The sequence below is a fragment of the Sinocyclocheilus rhinocerous genome, unplaced genomic scaffold (genome assembly GCF_001515625.1).
Source record: "Sinocyclocheilus rhinocerous isolate Xijiao unplaced genomic scaffold, SAMN03320098_v1.1 scaffold1322, whole genome shotgun sequence".
NCBI lineage: Eukaryota > Metazoa > Chordata > Actinopteri > Cypriniformes > Cyprinidae > Sinocyclocheilus > Sinocyclocheilus rhinocerous.
The window spans coordinates 153,804-168,034 of NW_015657497.1; the positions used below are offsets into that span (position 1 = coordinate 153,804).

At 37.6% G+C, this 14,231-nt stretch overlaps 1 protein-coding gene across 1 annotated transcript in view; it reads left to right on the forward strand.

Annotated features, from left to right (window-relative positions):
- LOC107721151 (cadherin EGF LAG seven-pass G-type receptor 1-like) overlaps positions 1 to 14,015 on the forward strand; it is a 127,680-nt gene extending 113,665 nt beyond the window's left edge. Inside the window, exons 21-35 of the mRNA XM_016529021.1 lie at positions 1,247 to 1,427; positions 1,580 to 1,747; positions 1,872 to 1,998; positions 2,198 to 2,398; positions 3,789 to 3,963; positions 6,641 to 6,753; positions 6,852 to 6,931; positions 7,018 to 7,144; positions 7,775 to 7,900; positions 8,167 to 8,261; positions 10,280 to 10,380; positions 10,564 to 10,719; positions 10,828 to 11,055; positions 11,592 to 11,856; positions 13,010 to 14,015. Coding sequence (XP_016384507.1) covers positions 1,247 to 1,427; positions 1,580 to 1,747; positions 1,872 to 1,998; positions 2,198 to 2,398; positions 3,789 to 3,963; positions 6,641 to 6,753; positions 6,852 to 6,931; positions 7,018 to 7,144; positions 7,775 to 7,900; positions 8,167 to 8,261; positions 10,280 to 10,380; positions 10,564 to 10,719; positions 10,828 to 11,055; positions 11,592 to 11,856; positions 13,010 to 13,037 — 2,171 coding nt within the window. The 3' untranslated portion in view covers positions 13,038 to 14,015. The remainder of the gene's footprint in view (positions 1 to 1,246; positions 1,428 to 1,579; positions 1,748 to 1,871; positions 1,999 to 2,197; positions 2,399 to 3,788; positions 3,964 to 6,640; positions 6,754 to 6,851; positions 6,932 to 7,017; positions 7,145 to 7,774; positions 7,901 to 8,166; positions 8,262 to 10,279; positions 10,381 to 10,563; positions 10,720 to 10,827; positions 11,056 to 11,591; positions 11,857 to 13,009) is intronic.
- The last annotated feature ends 216 nt before the right edge of the window (positions 14,016 to 14,231 follow it).

The following is a 14,231-nucleotide window of genomic DNA, read 5'->3' on the forward strand; positions in this document are numbered from 1 at the left end:
ATTTTTTTTTTTTGGAAAGTCTCTTATGCTCACCAAGGCTACATTTATGAAATATTGTCAATTTAAATTATATATTTGAATGTTTTAACATATAGGCTACTATATTCCTGTGATCAAAGCTGATTTTTCAAATCATCATTACTCCAGTCTTCAGTAACCATTTCTGATTATTATCAATGTTGTAAACATTTGTGCTGCTTAATATTTTTGAGGAAACAATTTTTTCACGATTCTCTTATGAATATTTGAAATTGTTCTTTGTGTCAGAGCGCTGGAGTTCGTCAGAAATAGAACGCGGCATCAGTTTACTGTCATGGATTTGTCATGTCGCGTCCACAGCAGAGAACATCACTGGGTTCTATTTGCTTTTGTTAAATCACGCCGCTCGCGTCTGGTGTAGACACGTTGTTTTGGTATTTGTGAATCTTAATCAATCGCGCCATCTAGTGGTCTGTTATTCATACAACCACAACTGCTACAACTGATAACGGCATGCTCAAGCGGGTACTGCGAGTCATGTTGAGGTCATTAAAATATGTCAGATTAATATTTAGCGTTTAATTATTGACTTATCAGACAAGTGGCCGCATGATAAGTGGGAAAATTATGCAGTGTAGTCTTTATCACCCTGTAGAGGTTTCTTTTGCAAAATAATCTGCTGACTGTACACGATCCCTCAGTTTGGGAACCACTTGAGTAGACGATTTGTGCTCTATTAATTTGGTCTGTTACGATGCTATATGTGTTTGATTACTAATGCCTGTGTACTACGGTGTTGCACACAGAGGACAAAAACGTTCAGCCTCGACTCTTTATCGTCATTTGTGTTAAAATTTGCAAAGCGTACCAAATTGAACAAAACAATATAAATGCAAAATTCTAATTCATGATTGTATAACGGTATTCACGGTATAGCAAAATCCATATCATTGAACAGCATAATACCGGTAGTCACTTTCATACCGGTATAGCGCCCACCCCTACTGGTAAACATTACAAACTAATACCAACGTATGAACAATGAGACCAGAGATGTCAATGAACAATGACATCTCACACAGTGATTAACTAGGAAAAAATGCTAATTCACGACAAAACTTTTGCCATAATAAGCATAGCAAACTACAAACCTGTTACTTTTTCAGTAGTTTTGTAATAATATTCAGTCACATTCAGCATGTTAATAAATACTGCATTTTCCACATGAACTATCTTGTAACTCTCTTTCACGTGAATTCTCTGGTAGTTTCTCCTACAGATGATTCAGAATCTCACAGCAGCTCTAATGAAGAGCACGATCCGGCTACAAACAAGAGGAAAAGGCATACAGAGAGTCTGCCACCATTTCCTGTGGCTGCAGTAATCATCTATAAATCTCTGGGCCAGCTCCTACCAGAGCACTACGACCCCGACCGCCGCAGTCTCAGGTACAGAACGTCACTTTTTAGTACTTTTGTCCATCTATAAAGCACTTGTCCAAATATTTAGTCTTGGTGGCATTCCACAGTCAAACACAGAACACTGTTGCCATGCTAAGAAGATCCATTTAGCATGTTATTGCTGCCTGTGTTTTCCACAGGCTGCCGAACCGTCCGGTCATTAACACTCCTATCGTGAGCACGACTGTGTACAGTGAAGGCGAGCCATTGCACATTCCTCTGGAGCGACCAATCACGCTGGACTACAACCTTCTGGAGACGGAGGAGAGAACTAAACCTGTGTGTGTGTTCTGGAACCACTCTATCACGTGAGTCACAACCCCTTCATACACATTCACAGGCATCTCCTAAATCAGTCCACATGTTTGTTTCAGTAAGTAGTATTTCGAATGTAGATGATTAATGCCGGTCTGATATGTCTTTGTATGTCAGTGTTGGTGGCACAGGCGCCTGGTCATCTAAAGGATGTGACCTCATCTCCAGAAACCACACCCACATCAGCTGCCAGTGCAATCACATGACCAGCTTTGCCGTGCTTATGGACATTTCTAAGAGAGAGGTACTGTGGCTAAAATAACACCACCTGTCATCATTTACTCACCCTTACTTCCGTTCATCTTCGGAAAACAATTAAAGATAATTTTAAAATGTTCTCATTATTTTTGTTCATACATTGAAAGTCTATGCAATTAACAAACCTCACTGAATGTCGTGCGTCATATGTATTTAATTTTTCTGACATTCTTTTATTCTGTCAGCACGGTGATGTTCTTCCCCTGAAGATTGTCACCTACACCACAGTCTCCGCCTCTCTACTGGCGCTCCTCCTCACCTTCATCCTGCTGGCCATCCTGCACAAACTACGCTCTAACCTTCACAGCATCCACAAGAACCTGGTGGCTGCCTTGTTCTTCTCTGAGCTGGTCTTCCTTATCGGAATCAACCAGACTGACAATCCGGTGAGGAGCTCATGTTCCTGTGAAACCAGAATGGGTTTAAAAGTGGAAATAGCAAAATAATGTAAAACGAAAGTTAGAAGGAACTCAAAAGACCTCCCATGAAGTTACAAGACTGGAATTATGGGTTTGATCTTTCATCAAGTTAAATCACAAGTGAGCGTTTCAATCTCAAATGTGGTTTTGTGTCTTCTCATCGAGAGAGTCTCATGTTGTAGTTTCCCTTTCAGTGATATCCAGAATTTTAGATTCCCATTCTCAAATTCCACTAGTTACTTTCTTAAGTCTGTAATTAACAACTGCATATACTTGTGGACTGAGGTTACTTTGACAAATGGCTGCGATTACTATTAGGCGGCTTTTATTTTGGGTATTTGTCATCCATTACTGAGTAGGGAAAAGCTTTAATGGTTTAAATGCATTTATATGAGGTTTGACACTCCTTCCTGTCTCCATTGTGCCATTGGCTGGGCGGCACTCTGGATTACATCAGATCACAGCTTTCTGTACTTAAGATTTTTATACAGATGCTGCCAATGCTTTATTAGCATGTGAAACAACACTGGACATAATGTATTTTGTTTTTACGGAGCCTGGTCCGCAACTCCGCGACGGTCATTTTCCCGCAATGAGAGCATTACTCGTCCACAAACGCCGCCTCAGTGTGCTTAACGCCCAGACACATGTGGCAGCGATCATGACCATCACCCGGCACCAGGTAACGACCTCATCCAGAAACGCACCCGTGAATGCTGTTTTAGAGATTGCTCTTTTAGTGTGCTGAAGTGCACAGGGGAAATGGCCGCCTGCAACACAAACAGGGGATAGTGCAGCCTGATGTGTGCAACCCACTCGACATGGGAAGAACCACCGCTGCTGAAGCGCCATACCACCAACACCAGAGCTTCCCAAGAGCGCGCTGAACTCGTTGTAGTCTTCACTCTGTAGCAGAGAAGTCAGGAGTAGAACGATATAACCGCTCGGCTCCGAAGCGAAAAGCTGAGTATGCGTTGCACCTGCTGCCTAGTTATACTCGCGCTGCGATCAGCGGCAGCTGGATGCAATCATCGCATGCCAACGTGCATCTTTAAGCGAGATCCCAATTCGTCTGTCATTACCGACGTGGCGTCGAGAGTGACCGAATGAAGGGGAACTAAAACTAATCTAAATCGAAAAATGTATTACAATGAGAATATGCACTGTAAATGTTCTTAATTGGCATGAAAGTAGTCACAAGCAGAAATCTATAATACATCTATCTATCTATCTATCTATCCATCCTTTTTAATTTTAGGTTGAACTATAACCCAGACATGTTTTAATGAGATTTGGTAGAATGTTTGTGTTGAGTTGTGTTGTGCTGAATGCTAACCATCTTTCTATCTCTTTCTAGTTTGTGTGCACAGTGATAGCCATCCTGCTTCACTACTTCTACATGTGCACGTTCGCCTGGACATTTGTGGAGGGTTTGCACATTTACCGTATGCTCACTGAAGTCAGAAACATCAACCATGGACACATGCGCTTCTACTACGCCATTGGCTGGGGGATACCTGCTATTATTACAGGTCAGACACACACACAAACCCTCTCCAGTTTATTCACTAATTACTATTTCATGTACTTACATTTCACCCAACCCAGTGTCTTTGCAGGTTTGTATTTGTATGCTCATGTACTCAGCGTAAGTCCACTGAGTCAACACAGATACACACCTTCATCTTATGAATTTCCCTAATAGACTATTAGAAATGTTTGTAAACCAGCACACACATGCATTCATGTCGTCGTGCTTGGACTCGCCCCTTCTTTTGGATGGTGTGTGTGATCCCTGTGGGAACAAGACAGGACGCCAGTGTCTTCATATTACTAGCTCTCGTTCTCTTGCTCGCTCTTCTTACTTTCTTTCTCTGTTTTCTCTCCGATGGCTCTGCTCTCCATTATGGGTGTCACTTTCTCCACTGGCACATGCTCAAAGCGGTGAAAAAGCCCCTATCTTACAGATAATAGAGGCTGACCCGACTCCTCTCTGCTCCTCCCAGCTTAATGAGTGGCTGTCTGCTTTCTTTACTCCATCTATAATTCATTGCTCATACTGTGGGTTTGGGGTTTTAACAAACTTCAGTGTGTAATTCATCCTGCTCTGTTCTGCTTAAAGAGAAGATATATGCTTATACTTTTCTGAGTGATCACACTAATCACATCTATCAATCACACAGTAATGGTACCTACCACTTAGAACACCTTAACAACCACCTAGAATATCATAACAAATCCCTAGCAACCACTCAGGTCAAAACAGCAACAGTGTAAAAAAAAATTCAGAACCTATGTAACCACCTAGCAACCACCCAGAACATCCTAGTATCCACATAGAAATATCTTTAAAATAGCTCTGAACAACCACATAGCAACACAGTAAAGAACACTCACAACACCTTACTAACTACATGGCAAAGCTGTAGCAACCAATCAGCAACATGCTAGAAAACCTTAGCAACACTCTAGCAACCATACTGAACACTGTCACTTAGAAGGATGTTTATAAAACACTCCAACTTAGCAACCACATTGCAACAACCTAAAACACTAAAAACACCCTAGTAACTGCATAACAAAGCCACATCAACCACCCAGAAAACCTTAGCAACCACGTAGAATATCCTAGCAAAGCCCTACCCTTACCAAAAAGTAGTATACTTCAAGTTTATTTTAGTAAGTATACTTAAGTAAAGTTCAAGTATATTTTAAGTATACTTTATGTAGTAAGCATACAAATATCAGTGTACTAGTAGTATACTTGTAAGTGTACTATTTCAATACTCCTTGGGACTAAATTGGCCCACTTTCTAATATATAAAAGTATACTTTTAAGTATAACAGTAGTAAACTTTGAGTACACAACTAGTTTACATCAAAATGTTTAGTTTGTACTGCAACTATACTAAAAGTGAACTTATAGGTATATACATAAAGCCCATTTCTGAGAAGTACATAAAAAGTAGACTAAAAGTATACTTTCCTATTTTTAGTTTAAAAGAAGTATACTAATAGCACACTTGAATAAACTTCTTTTTCGTAAGGGTAGCAACCCAAGTCATCCACACAGAAATGTTTTAAAAACTGTTCTTATGTAGCAACCACATAACAAGGTAAAAACACTCCTGCTGCATCCCAATTCGCATACTATCCATCCTAAATATTATTCGAAATTAGAATTAGCATGTCCCAAATCGTAGTATGTTGAAATGAATATTCCAATGGTACCCGGATGATTTACTATTTCCGGCAGAAATTTGAAGTGCCGATCCGTGAACACTTTAACGGCATATATTGCCCATAACCCATTGTGCGTTGGACGAGGATTCGATTAAAACTACAAACATGGGGGGAACGTGTTAAAAAACTACAAACATGGCAGATATGCGAGACCTACAGACAGGTAGAGAAAGGGGTTTGAGTAATAAATCAATATCTAACCTGAGCAAAGTGGAGTCGCGTCCCGCCCATAGGTCCCGCCCACACTCCCTCAGAGTCGATCACAAATACACGTCCCTTACCCTTTTTTAATTAGCCTGACTGCTCCAATTTTTGTCTGCTGATTGCTGTACAAGAGGCTTGTTAAAATAACAATATCTTCCTGAATATCCCAAAAAAGTCAGTTGGCACCTCAGTTCTCTCAGAGAAGCTGTCAATCTCAGCTGTCAATCATGACGTTACACTCCCGTTTTTATACCATCACATAACTAACTAAAACCAAACTTATTTTAAAAACGAACACTTGAACTTACATCAGTCTGATTTAAAAACTACATAAAATGACAACCCATCTTTGGAAAAAAATTATTTGAAGTGCAATTTAATTATTTAGTTTGTCTCACATCCCATTAGATTACATGGAGAGGACAGGGTTTATGACCTATAATGGGTCCAGCCACCTGGGGGCGATCGAAACATTTTGGCTTAATTTTTCAGGAGTTGTACAGCAGACTTGGTCAGAACACCTTAGCAACCAGCTACAGTAGCAACGCAGTAGCAGTGTTAAAAACAACTCCAAACAACCTCAACAGCATAGCAACAGGTTAAAAACACTCTGATCACATTGGCAACCACTAAGCAACACCCCAATAATTACTCAGAACAACCGGACAAGTACTGTGTATATAACAATGCCCTTGCAACCACCTACAACAGCATGTTTTCTGAAGATGATGTAAAAGTCATGTTGATGTTTGTGTCCATCAGGTTTGGCTGTGGGTTTGGATCCTCAGGGATATGGGAACCCTGACTTCTGCTGGCTATCCGTCCATGACACCCTCATCTGGAGTTTTGCGGGACCCATCGCTGTAGTGGTGCTGGTAAATCCATCTACTTATCATTTGTTCTTCATTCTAACTGTTCTCATTCCATTCTCCATACTCAGCTGATCAAATGCCAAAAACAATCTCTTTAACAGGTCAACATTATTATCTTTGTGCTGGCGGCGAAGGCATCATGTGGCCGAAGGCAACGTTCCTATGAGAAGTCTGGAGTCATGTAAGACATTCTGTCCCTTGGGAGCATTTTCTGAGGATTGATTCATGAAATCTGGTACTCATTGTGGTTTTTTGCATGCGTTCCAGTCCTGCTCTGCGGATGGCCTTTCTGCTACTGTTGCTCATTAGTGCCACCTGGCTGCTGGGTTTAATGGCTGTTAACAATGATGTCATGACCTTCCACTACCTGTTTGCCATCTTCAGCTGTCTGCAGGTAACAGTTGTACTATTCTTGACCTCAATTTTTCCAAAACAGACAAATAAGGCAAGCATCAGTATAACTATTGCTCAAGAGTAAGGCTTGATACATGCAAAAGCACAAAACAACCTGTGTGTGTGTGTACGGAAATCTTGCAGACTGCAGTGCAGATGCAGGATGCTTAATACATCAACAGGTGTTCTGTAATTGAAATTAAGCTGAAATAAAATAAAATATAAATATTAGATGAAAAACTTAAACTTAGAAAACTTGGAAATTAAAAATATTGCCTTGGCAACTTATTAAAATTATAATTTTAAGTTGAAATAATACAATTACAAAAACTGAAATAAAAATAAACAGAAATTGTATTAAAGGGATAGTTTACCCAAAAATGAAAATTCTGTCATCATTTACTCTCTCAAGTTGTTCCAAACCTGCATGAGTTTCTTTCTTCTACTGACCACAAAAGAAGATTTTTGGAAGAATGTTGGAAACCAAACATTTGCCGGTAGCCATTGACTTCCATACTTTGGAGGCCAATGGCTACCAGCAACTGTTTGGTAAGCTATCTCTTTAATATTAATAAGTACTATAATACTATGTAAATAATACTAAAATGACCATTTCCTGTTTGTTTTTCAGGGCATATTCATTTTTTTCTTCCACATCGTGTTCAATAAAGAGGTGAGGAAAAATCTGAAAAACGTATTCACAGGGAAGAAAACATTACCTGATGAGTCCAGTGCCACACGCACCTCCCTACTGACGGTAAGTTACTGTAACACCTTTACATTATTAAATATTTATACAATAACTGTCCATCACAGCTCTGGAAACAGCGGTTAGGGTCGGTTTAAATGTCAGTTTATGTTGTAGAAAATTAATAAGGAAGTCATTTAAGTAATTTGCAAGCAATAAGAAGGTAATTTCACGTAATTTGGTATCAAAGGATGAAGTTCGCTGTGAAGTGGTCTAGCATTGGAAATTTATTATTTTGCTTGATTTACAGTACTGTGCTTTTTCTCTATCCTTAGCGTACATTGAACTGTAATAACACATACATGGAGGACGGCACACTGTTCCGCTCGGCCATCGGTGAATCGACGGTCTCCCTGGAGAGCACAGTCAGGTCAGCCAAGAGTCACAGCAGCTATCTTACTTACACGCACAGGTAACATGCTACTGCTGGGGCACGGCGCTACGCTCTCATTATGTAACATTTCACTTTCTCTCATCCTACTTGACTTTTCTCAATAATGCAATAGCACTTTAATGACTTTCTTCTTATTCAAATTACTTTTCTCTTTTCATACGCATGTATGCATTGCTTCTGCTTTGCTTTTGCAGTGCTGTGATAATGTACAAAAACTCTAAAACACATTCCTACATGCATTCCCATGAATGTTGTGTAAGCATATTTATTGTATACACTGAAGGCAACCTTATGACCTCTGTGCATGCTCTGTTTATAGATTCAGTTCATTAGTAATTTTCAAAGCACTTATCCTTGTGTAAATAATGTGAATTTGTTGACAGGATTCAGTATTATGATGTATGCTTGTACATTATGATGCATTATGATGTATGCATGTCTTGTGAGCACAAATCACCCTGCAAGTTTGTTGTTAGCGTAGCATAATAGCAGAATGACCTACTAATTAGCTTACAGTATGACCAGTGTTGTTATTCTTAAACTAAGACTAAAACTACTAAAAATAATTTGGCAATTCAAATAAAGCTTAATTAAAATAAAATACACTGAAGTGAAATAAAGTTAAATTGAAATATTTAAACAAACAAAAATGAATAAAAATGACAAAATCACATACATTACTAAAACAAAATAATAGATAATTCAAAATATTAAAAAATACTATAATAGTATATAAATAATGCTGAAATAACACTGAGTAGGACTGGGAAATATAGGTTAAAAATGAATTTAAATTAACAAGTTCCAGCATTTTGATAAGTATTCACTCTCAAACAGCCATTGTTGGCAAGTGGATTCAAAATGTGTTAAGTAAAATAACATAAAAAATCCATTTAAAAATAATAATAATTCAGTTTAATATTTACTAAAATAAGCAATGGGAAGCATGATATTTAACCTTTTTATTTCATGTTATAGTATAACAGTACATGGTAATAAACAGCAAAATGTACATATATTACATACATTTAGATATTTACATAAGTTTTACTAAAACATTTTAAAGTGCATCAAATGCCATTAGGGGACCCACATGATAATTTTTTTAGTGAACAAATCATTGCGTCACATTTTGAATGGATTTTTTGACAGTTAGGAGGAACTGATTGGTGGAAGATAATTACACTGGTTTAAAAGAGAGATTTCATAATATATTAAAATAGAAAACAGTTATTTTAAATGGTATTGAAGGTCACATATTTCACACCTTTCTGGAGTTTTATTTTAAGTCTTGATGAGTTAAATAGCCCCTAGACCTCAGTTATCGTGAAAAAAGCCAGGAAATTTCAGTTCTGACAATATGGGACCTTTAATATTTCAACAATATTACTGTTTCTACTGTAATTTGATCAAATAAATACAGTCTTGCAGAGCATAAGAGACTTCTACTTTTGAAAGGTAGTGTAGTATTTAAATATTCGGTAACACTATTAACTAGTTGCTTATTAGCATGCCTGTTATTAACATATAGTACATATAAAGCACATATTCTGCATGACCATATTCTACATCCATAATCCTACCAAATACCTAAACTTCACAACTACCTTACTAACTATTAATAAGCATCAAATTAGTAGTTTATTGAAGCAAAAGTCCTAGTTAATGGTTTGTTAATAGCGAGAATTGGACCTTAAAATAAAGTGTGACCAAATATTCAATATATAGGCTAGTCATATTGTATAATTGGAAGGAATTTCACACTAAGAGTTTAAATTCAACTTTATTTAGACAATTTTATGAAGCTAAACCTCTAGACAACAAGAATTTAAGCCAGTCAACATGAACTGATAAGTCAAAATGAGTCATATATGGGTTATTCATTTTTTGTTGCTATTGTTTTTCACTGGAATCTAATCTCATTGCAACTAGAGTTCATGTGTTTAGCATCTGTCTTGTATATCTCTCATTCTCCTGATTTCACTTCTACACAGGGATGAAGTGGGTCAGAAGCCCAGTGTTTCGTCTGGAAACGCTAAAGCCGGACACACTGACATTGACGGCTCACTCTTCCGTAACGGCACTAAAGCAGATGGTAAGAAAAACTTGAAAAACTTTTCAAAGCCAGCACTAATATGTATATTTACTGCCTGTTATCCACATGTAGACAAGCGTAATGTAGTGTGACATTTATATTTGTGAACTGCCAAACTTGTTGATAAAAGTTTCTTATCTTGTGTATGTCACAATTTGTTGACATAAATGTGTGTGTATTTAGACTCCGATTCGGACAGCGAGCTCTCCGTGGATGAACACAGCAGCTCATACGCCTCCTCTCACTCATCTGACAGCGAGGATGAAGACATGGACTTGAAGCCTAAGTGGAATAATGAGAGACAACCACTACACAGCACTCCAAAGGGTACAAGAGAAGGTATTTTTCCTTCAGAATTACATTAAAATATGGAAATGTGAAACTGACGGATGCATTTACAAGTTATTAAAGTGTCAGTAAACATTAACCCCTTCTTCCATGTCTCAGTGGACACCGTGTCTAATCATGTCAAGCCTTACTGGCCAACTGAAGCCATGGCAGCCAGTGACAGTGAAGATCCCGGAGGGGCAGAGAGACTGAGAGTGGAGACTAAAATTAACGTGGAGCTCCATCAGGAAAATAAACTCAATCACACTGGAGAGACCACTCAGGATAAAGACCAGCCAACACCCTCCATCCAAGCCAACAGCAACCACCAGCCTGAACAGAGGAAGGGTGAGAGTGGCAAATAAACATAAATTAATTAATTAAAAAAGACAAAATATATAAATTTTTTGAGATCCTCACCTAAAAGCAAAGTCATTTCAGAGGTAGTTGATTAAATCCTAATTAGATTGTATTTTGTATCACTTTAAATTTAGTTAATGTTTATATATATATATATATTTTTTATTTTTTTATTTTTTTTTATTACTTTTTATTTAATAGTTTTAGTTTATTTAGTTTTAGGTATTTTACTACTTCAAGTTAAAATAAAATTAGAAATGTTACCTTGGCAACTAGCTGAAATAAATCTTTTTTTTATGTATATATATTTTATTTTATTTTATTTCAGTTAACGTTAATTTTATTTAAAGGAACGTCAAGTGAAAGAAAATTTATGGTTTTTAAATGTAATTTAATATAAACAAACATTTTCTTTAAGATAACATATTAATATTTATTAACAACCAGTCAAATTTTGATTTTATGTTGCCTCTGTGTTATACATTACATATATACTAATATTCCCATGTACTTTCGTTTCACAGGTATTCTAAAGAATAAGATCACATATCCTCCTCCACTCACAGACAAAAACATGAAAAACAAACTTAGGGAGAAGTTATCGGACTACAACCCAACCACCATCTCCTCCAGAGTGCCCTCTTTAGCTTCTAATGAGGGGGGCAACGGCCACAACGTCCTAATCAAGCCCCCTCATCGGCTGGCCGTCCCACCACGAGAGCAGGAGAACGGCATGGCCTTGAATCTGAGATCAGGAACTGTTAATGGCGGCAACCAATCAGACTCTGAGTAAGACGCTTTTCTACACCCCATTTTGCTGCACCCAAACCCTTTCTTTCTTTCTTTCTTTCTTTCTTTACTATTACAAAAATAAAATAATTATTTTAGTAATAGAATTTAGTAATTAATTATAAAATGCATTAGGGTTGTCCCAACACCAAATATGCGGTATTTGATACTTATATCAGTGAAATTCCACAACTCTCAATACCAATATGGATAATGCATCAAAAAACAAATGGGTGAAATGTTTTAAAAGTGAATAAAGTATTGTAAAGTACGGAGCCCATGCAACACATGACATGCAAGAAAAAATAAATAAATTGTGCACACGATTTACTAATTCGTTCCCTCGATGTACCAAAACGTGCACACGATTGCTACTTCGTTCCCTCGATTTGCTAATTCGTTCCCTCGATGTACTAAAACGTGCACACGATTGCTACTTCGTTCCCTCGATTTGCTAATTCGTTCCCTCGATATACTAAAACGTGCACACGATTACTATTTCGTTCCCTCGATTTGCTAAATCGTGCGCACAATTTACTGATTCGTTCTCTCGATTTTTTTAATCGTGTGCACGACTTAGCAAATCGAGGGAACGAAATAGTATACAAATAGCCTACAATTTTTTTCCTGCATGCCATGTGCGGGGCTCCGTAGTAAAGTGCTACTGAAAAAAAAAAACTACAAAACATTCTTGGTATAAAGATATAGAAGCTTATTTTATGATGACATTTCACTGCTCTTCATGGAGAATAATAATTACTAATGTAAATATCATAATTTTTTTAACGCAGCGACTGGGTATTATTACTTTTTTTTCCCAACTTGGTACCGAAGTAGTGGTATCGGACATCTCTACATTATATATTTAAAAAGAAGATAAAATAACACATTTTAAAATGAACTGGCATTTATTTTTGCATGTTTTTGAAACCTGAGCACTCTGATTCTGTTCAGCTCTTTGTGTCTGCTGGAGCATGTGTGCTGAAAACAAAGAATGTCTTCTTTACACCTGTTGTTCATGTGGCATGCGGCTGCTGTACTTGGCCTGTACTCCTTCCCGAACACCCTCCTAACCCGCATGTATCCTCCTTCCTTTTCTCTCCCTTTCTGCTCACTACAGCGGCAGTAATGAAACATCAATCTGACCCAGCAGGAAACCTGAGGAACTTCTGCCCTCGTGAGGAGCCTTGACAGTGGGAGGAAGGTGGAAAGTGAAGGTGAATTACCCAAAGACCCTCCCTATAGGCGCACCTTGCTCTCCAGTGTGTCCCTGGGGTCCAGGCTCCATTGGAGAATAGTATTACTGCAGACATCTGCCTGTTAAACGAATGATAAGGAAAGAAAAGGGAATGTATGTAAATATGCAAGACGTGGTCAGCGAGGATTTATGGAAACTGTGCCAAACCACTAGATGTGGGACTACAACCCTCCCAGCATGCCGAGTGGCACGCTCTGACCGAGTGACAGGTGGACTTGAAGAGACACAAGACTTTGTGTAATTTTGTACATTTTACCAATAGTGCTTCTTAAAACTGTGCAAGTGTGCACACGATCACACAAGGCTGGAACTGTGTAGAGACATTTTCTGGTTACGAAGCATAAATCACGGAATGCTGAAATTTTCACCAAGTGCCCGGCTCGGCCCGTCTTCATAGAGGAGATCCGTCTCTTAACTAATACCTTCCTCGTGTAATTACTGTGTAGATGTATATTTTTTGTTGTTGTTTTGAAATTGTAATATTTTAAGGCCATTTGTATATTGAAAAGTGTTTTAATAACATTTGATGCAAGATTATTTTTATCCAATGTGGTTAAATCAAAAATGTTTTGTACTTAGTAAATAATTTGGGCTTCTATGGTGCTGTAGTCCCAAAACACAAGACTAAAAGTCTATTAAAAATACTGTTCGACTTAAACAATATTCAGTGGCGATGTTTAATAACGTTTGAACTGTGAAGAAAAACCCCATAGACTCAAGGAAATTAAAATGAATGTGTTTTATTTAGTAATTAAGTGACAGTTCACGGCTCATATTCCAAAGAAGCAGCAGTGAAAAAGACTTGCAGGTGTTCGAAATCATTTCTTATCACAAAAGACACTGGATTTCTTATGACATAGCTGTATTTATTTTTATGTTTTGAGACACTGGACAAAAATTGAAGCTGTAAAAATAAAAGCTCTCCCTCTTTGTATTTTTGTTGTATAATATCTTGTCTTTTCTCATTCCAAGCACAAAATGTGAGGTGAAGTATAATAGGATGTACTAACACATATTTTATAAAAAAAGAAAAAAATTTAGCTATGAAGTGTAAAAAATAAGTATTATAAAAACATATAATTTTTTTTTTCTTTTTTTTAGTAAACAGTATGTTTTA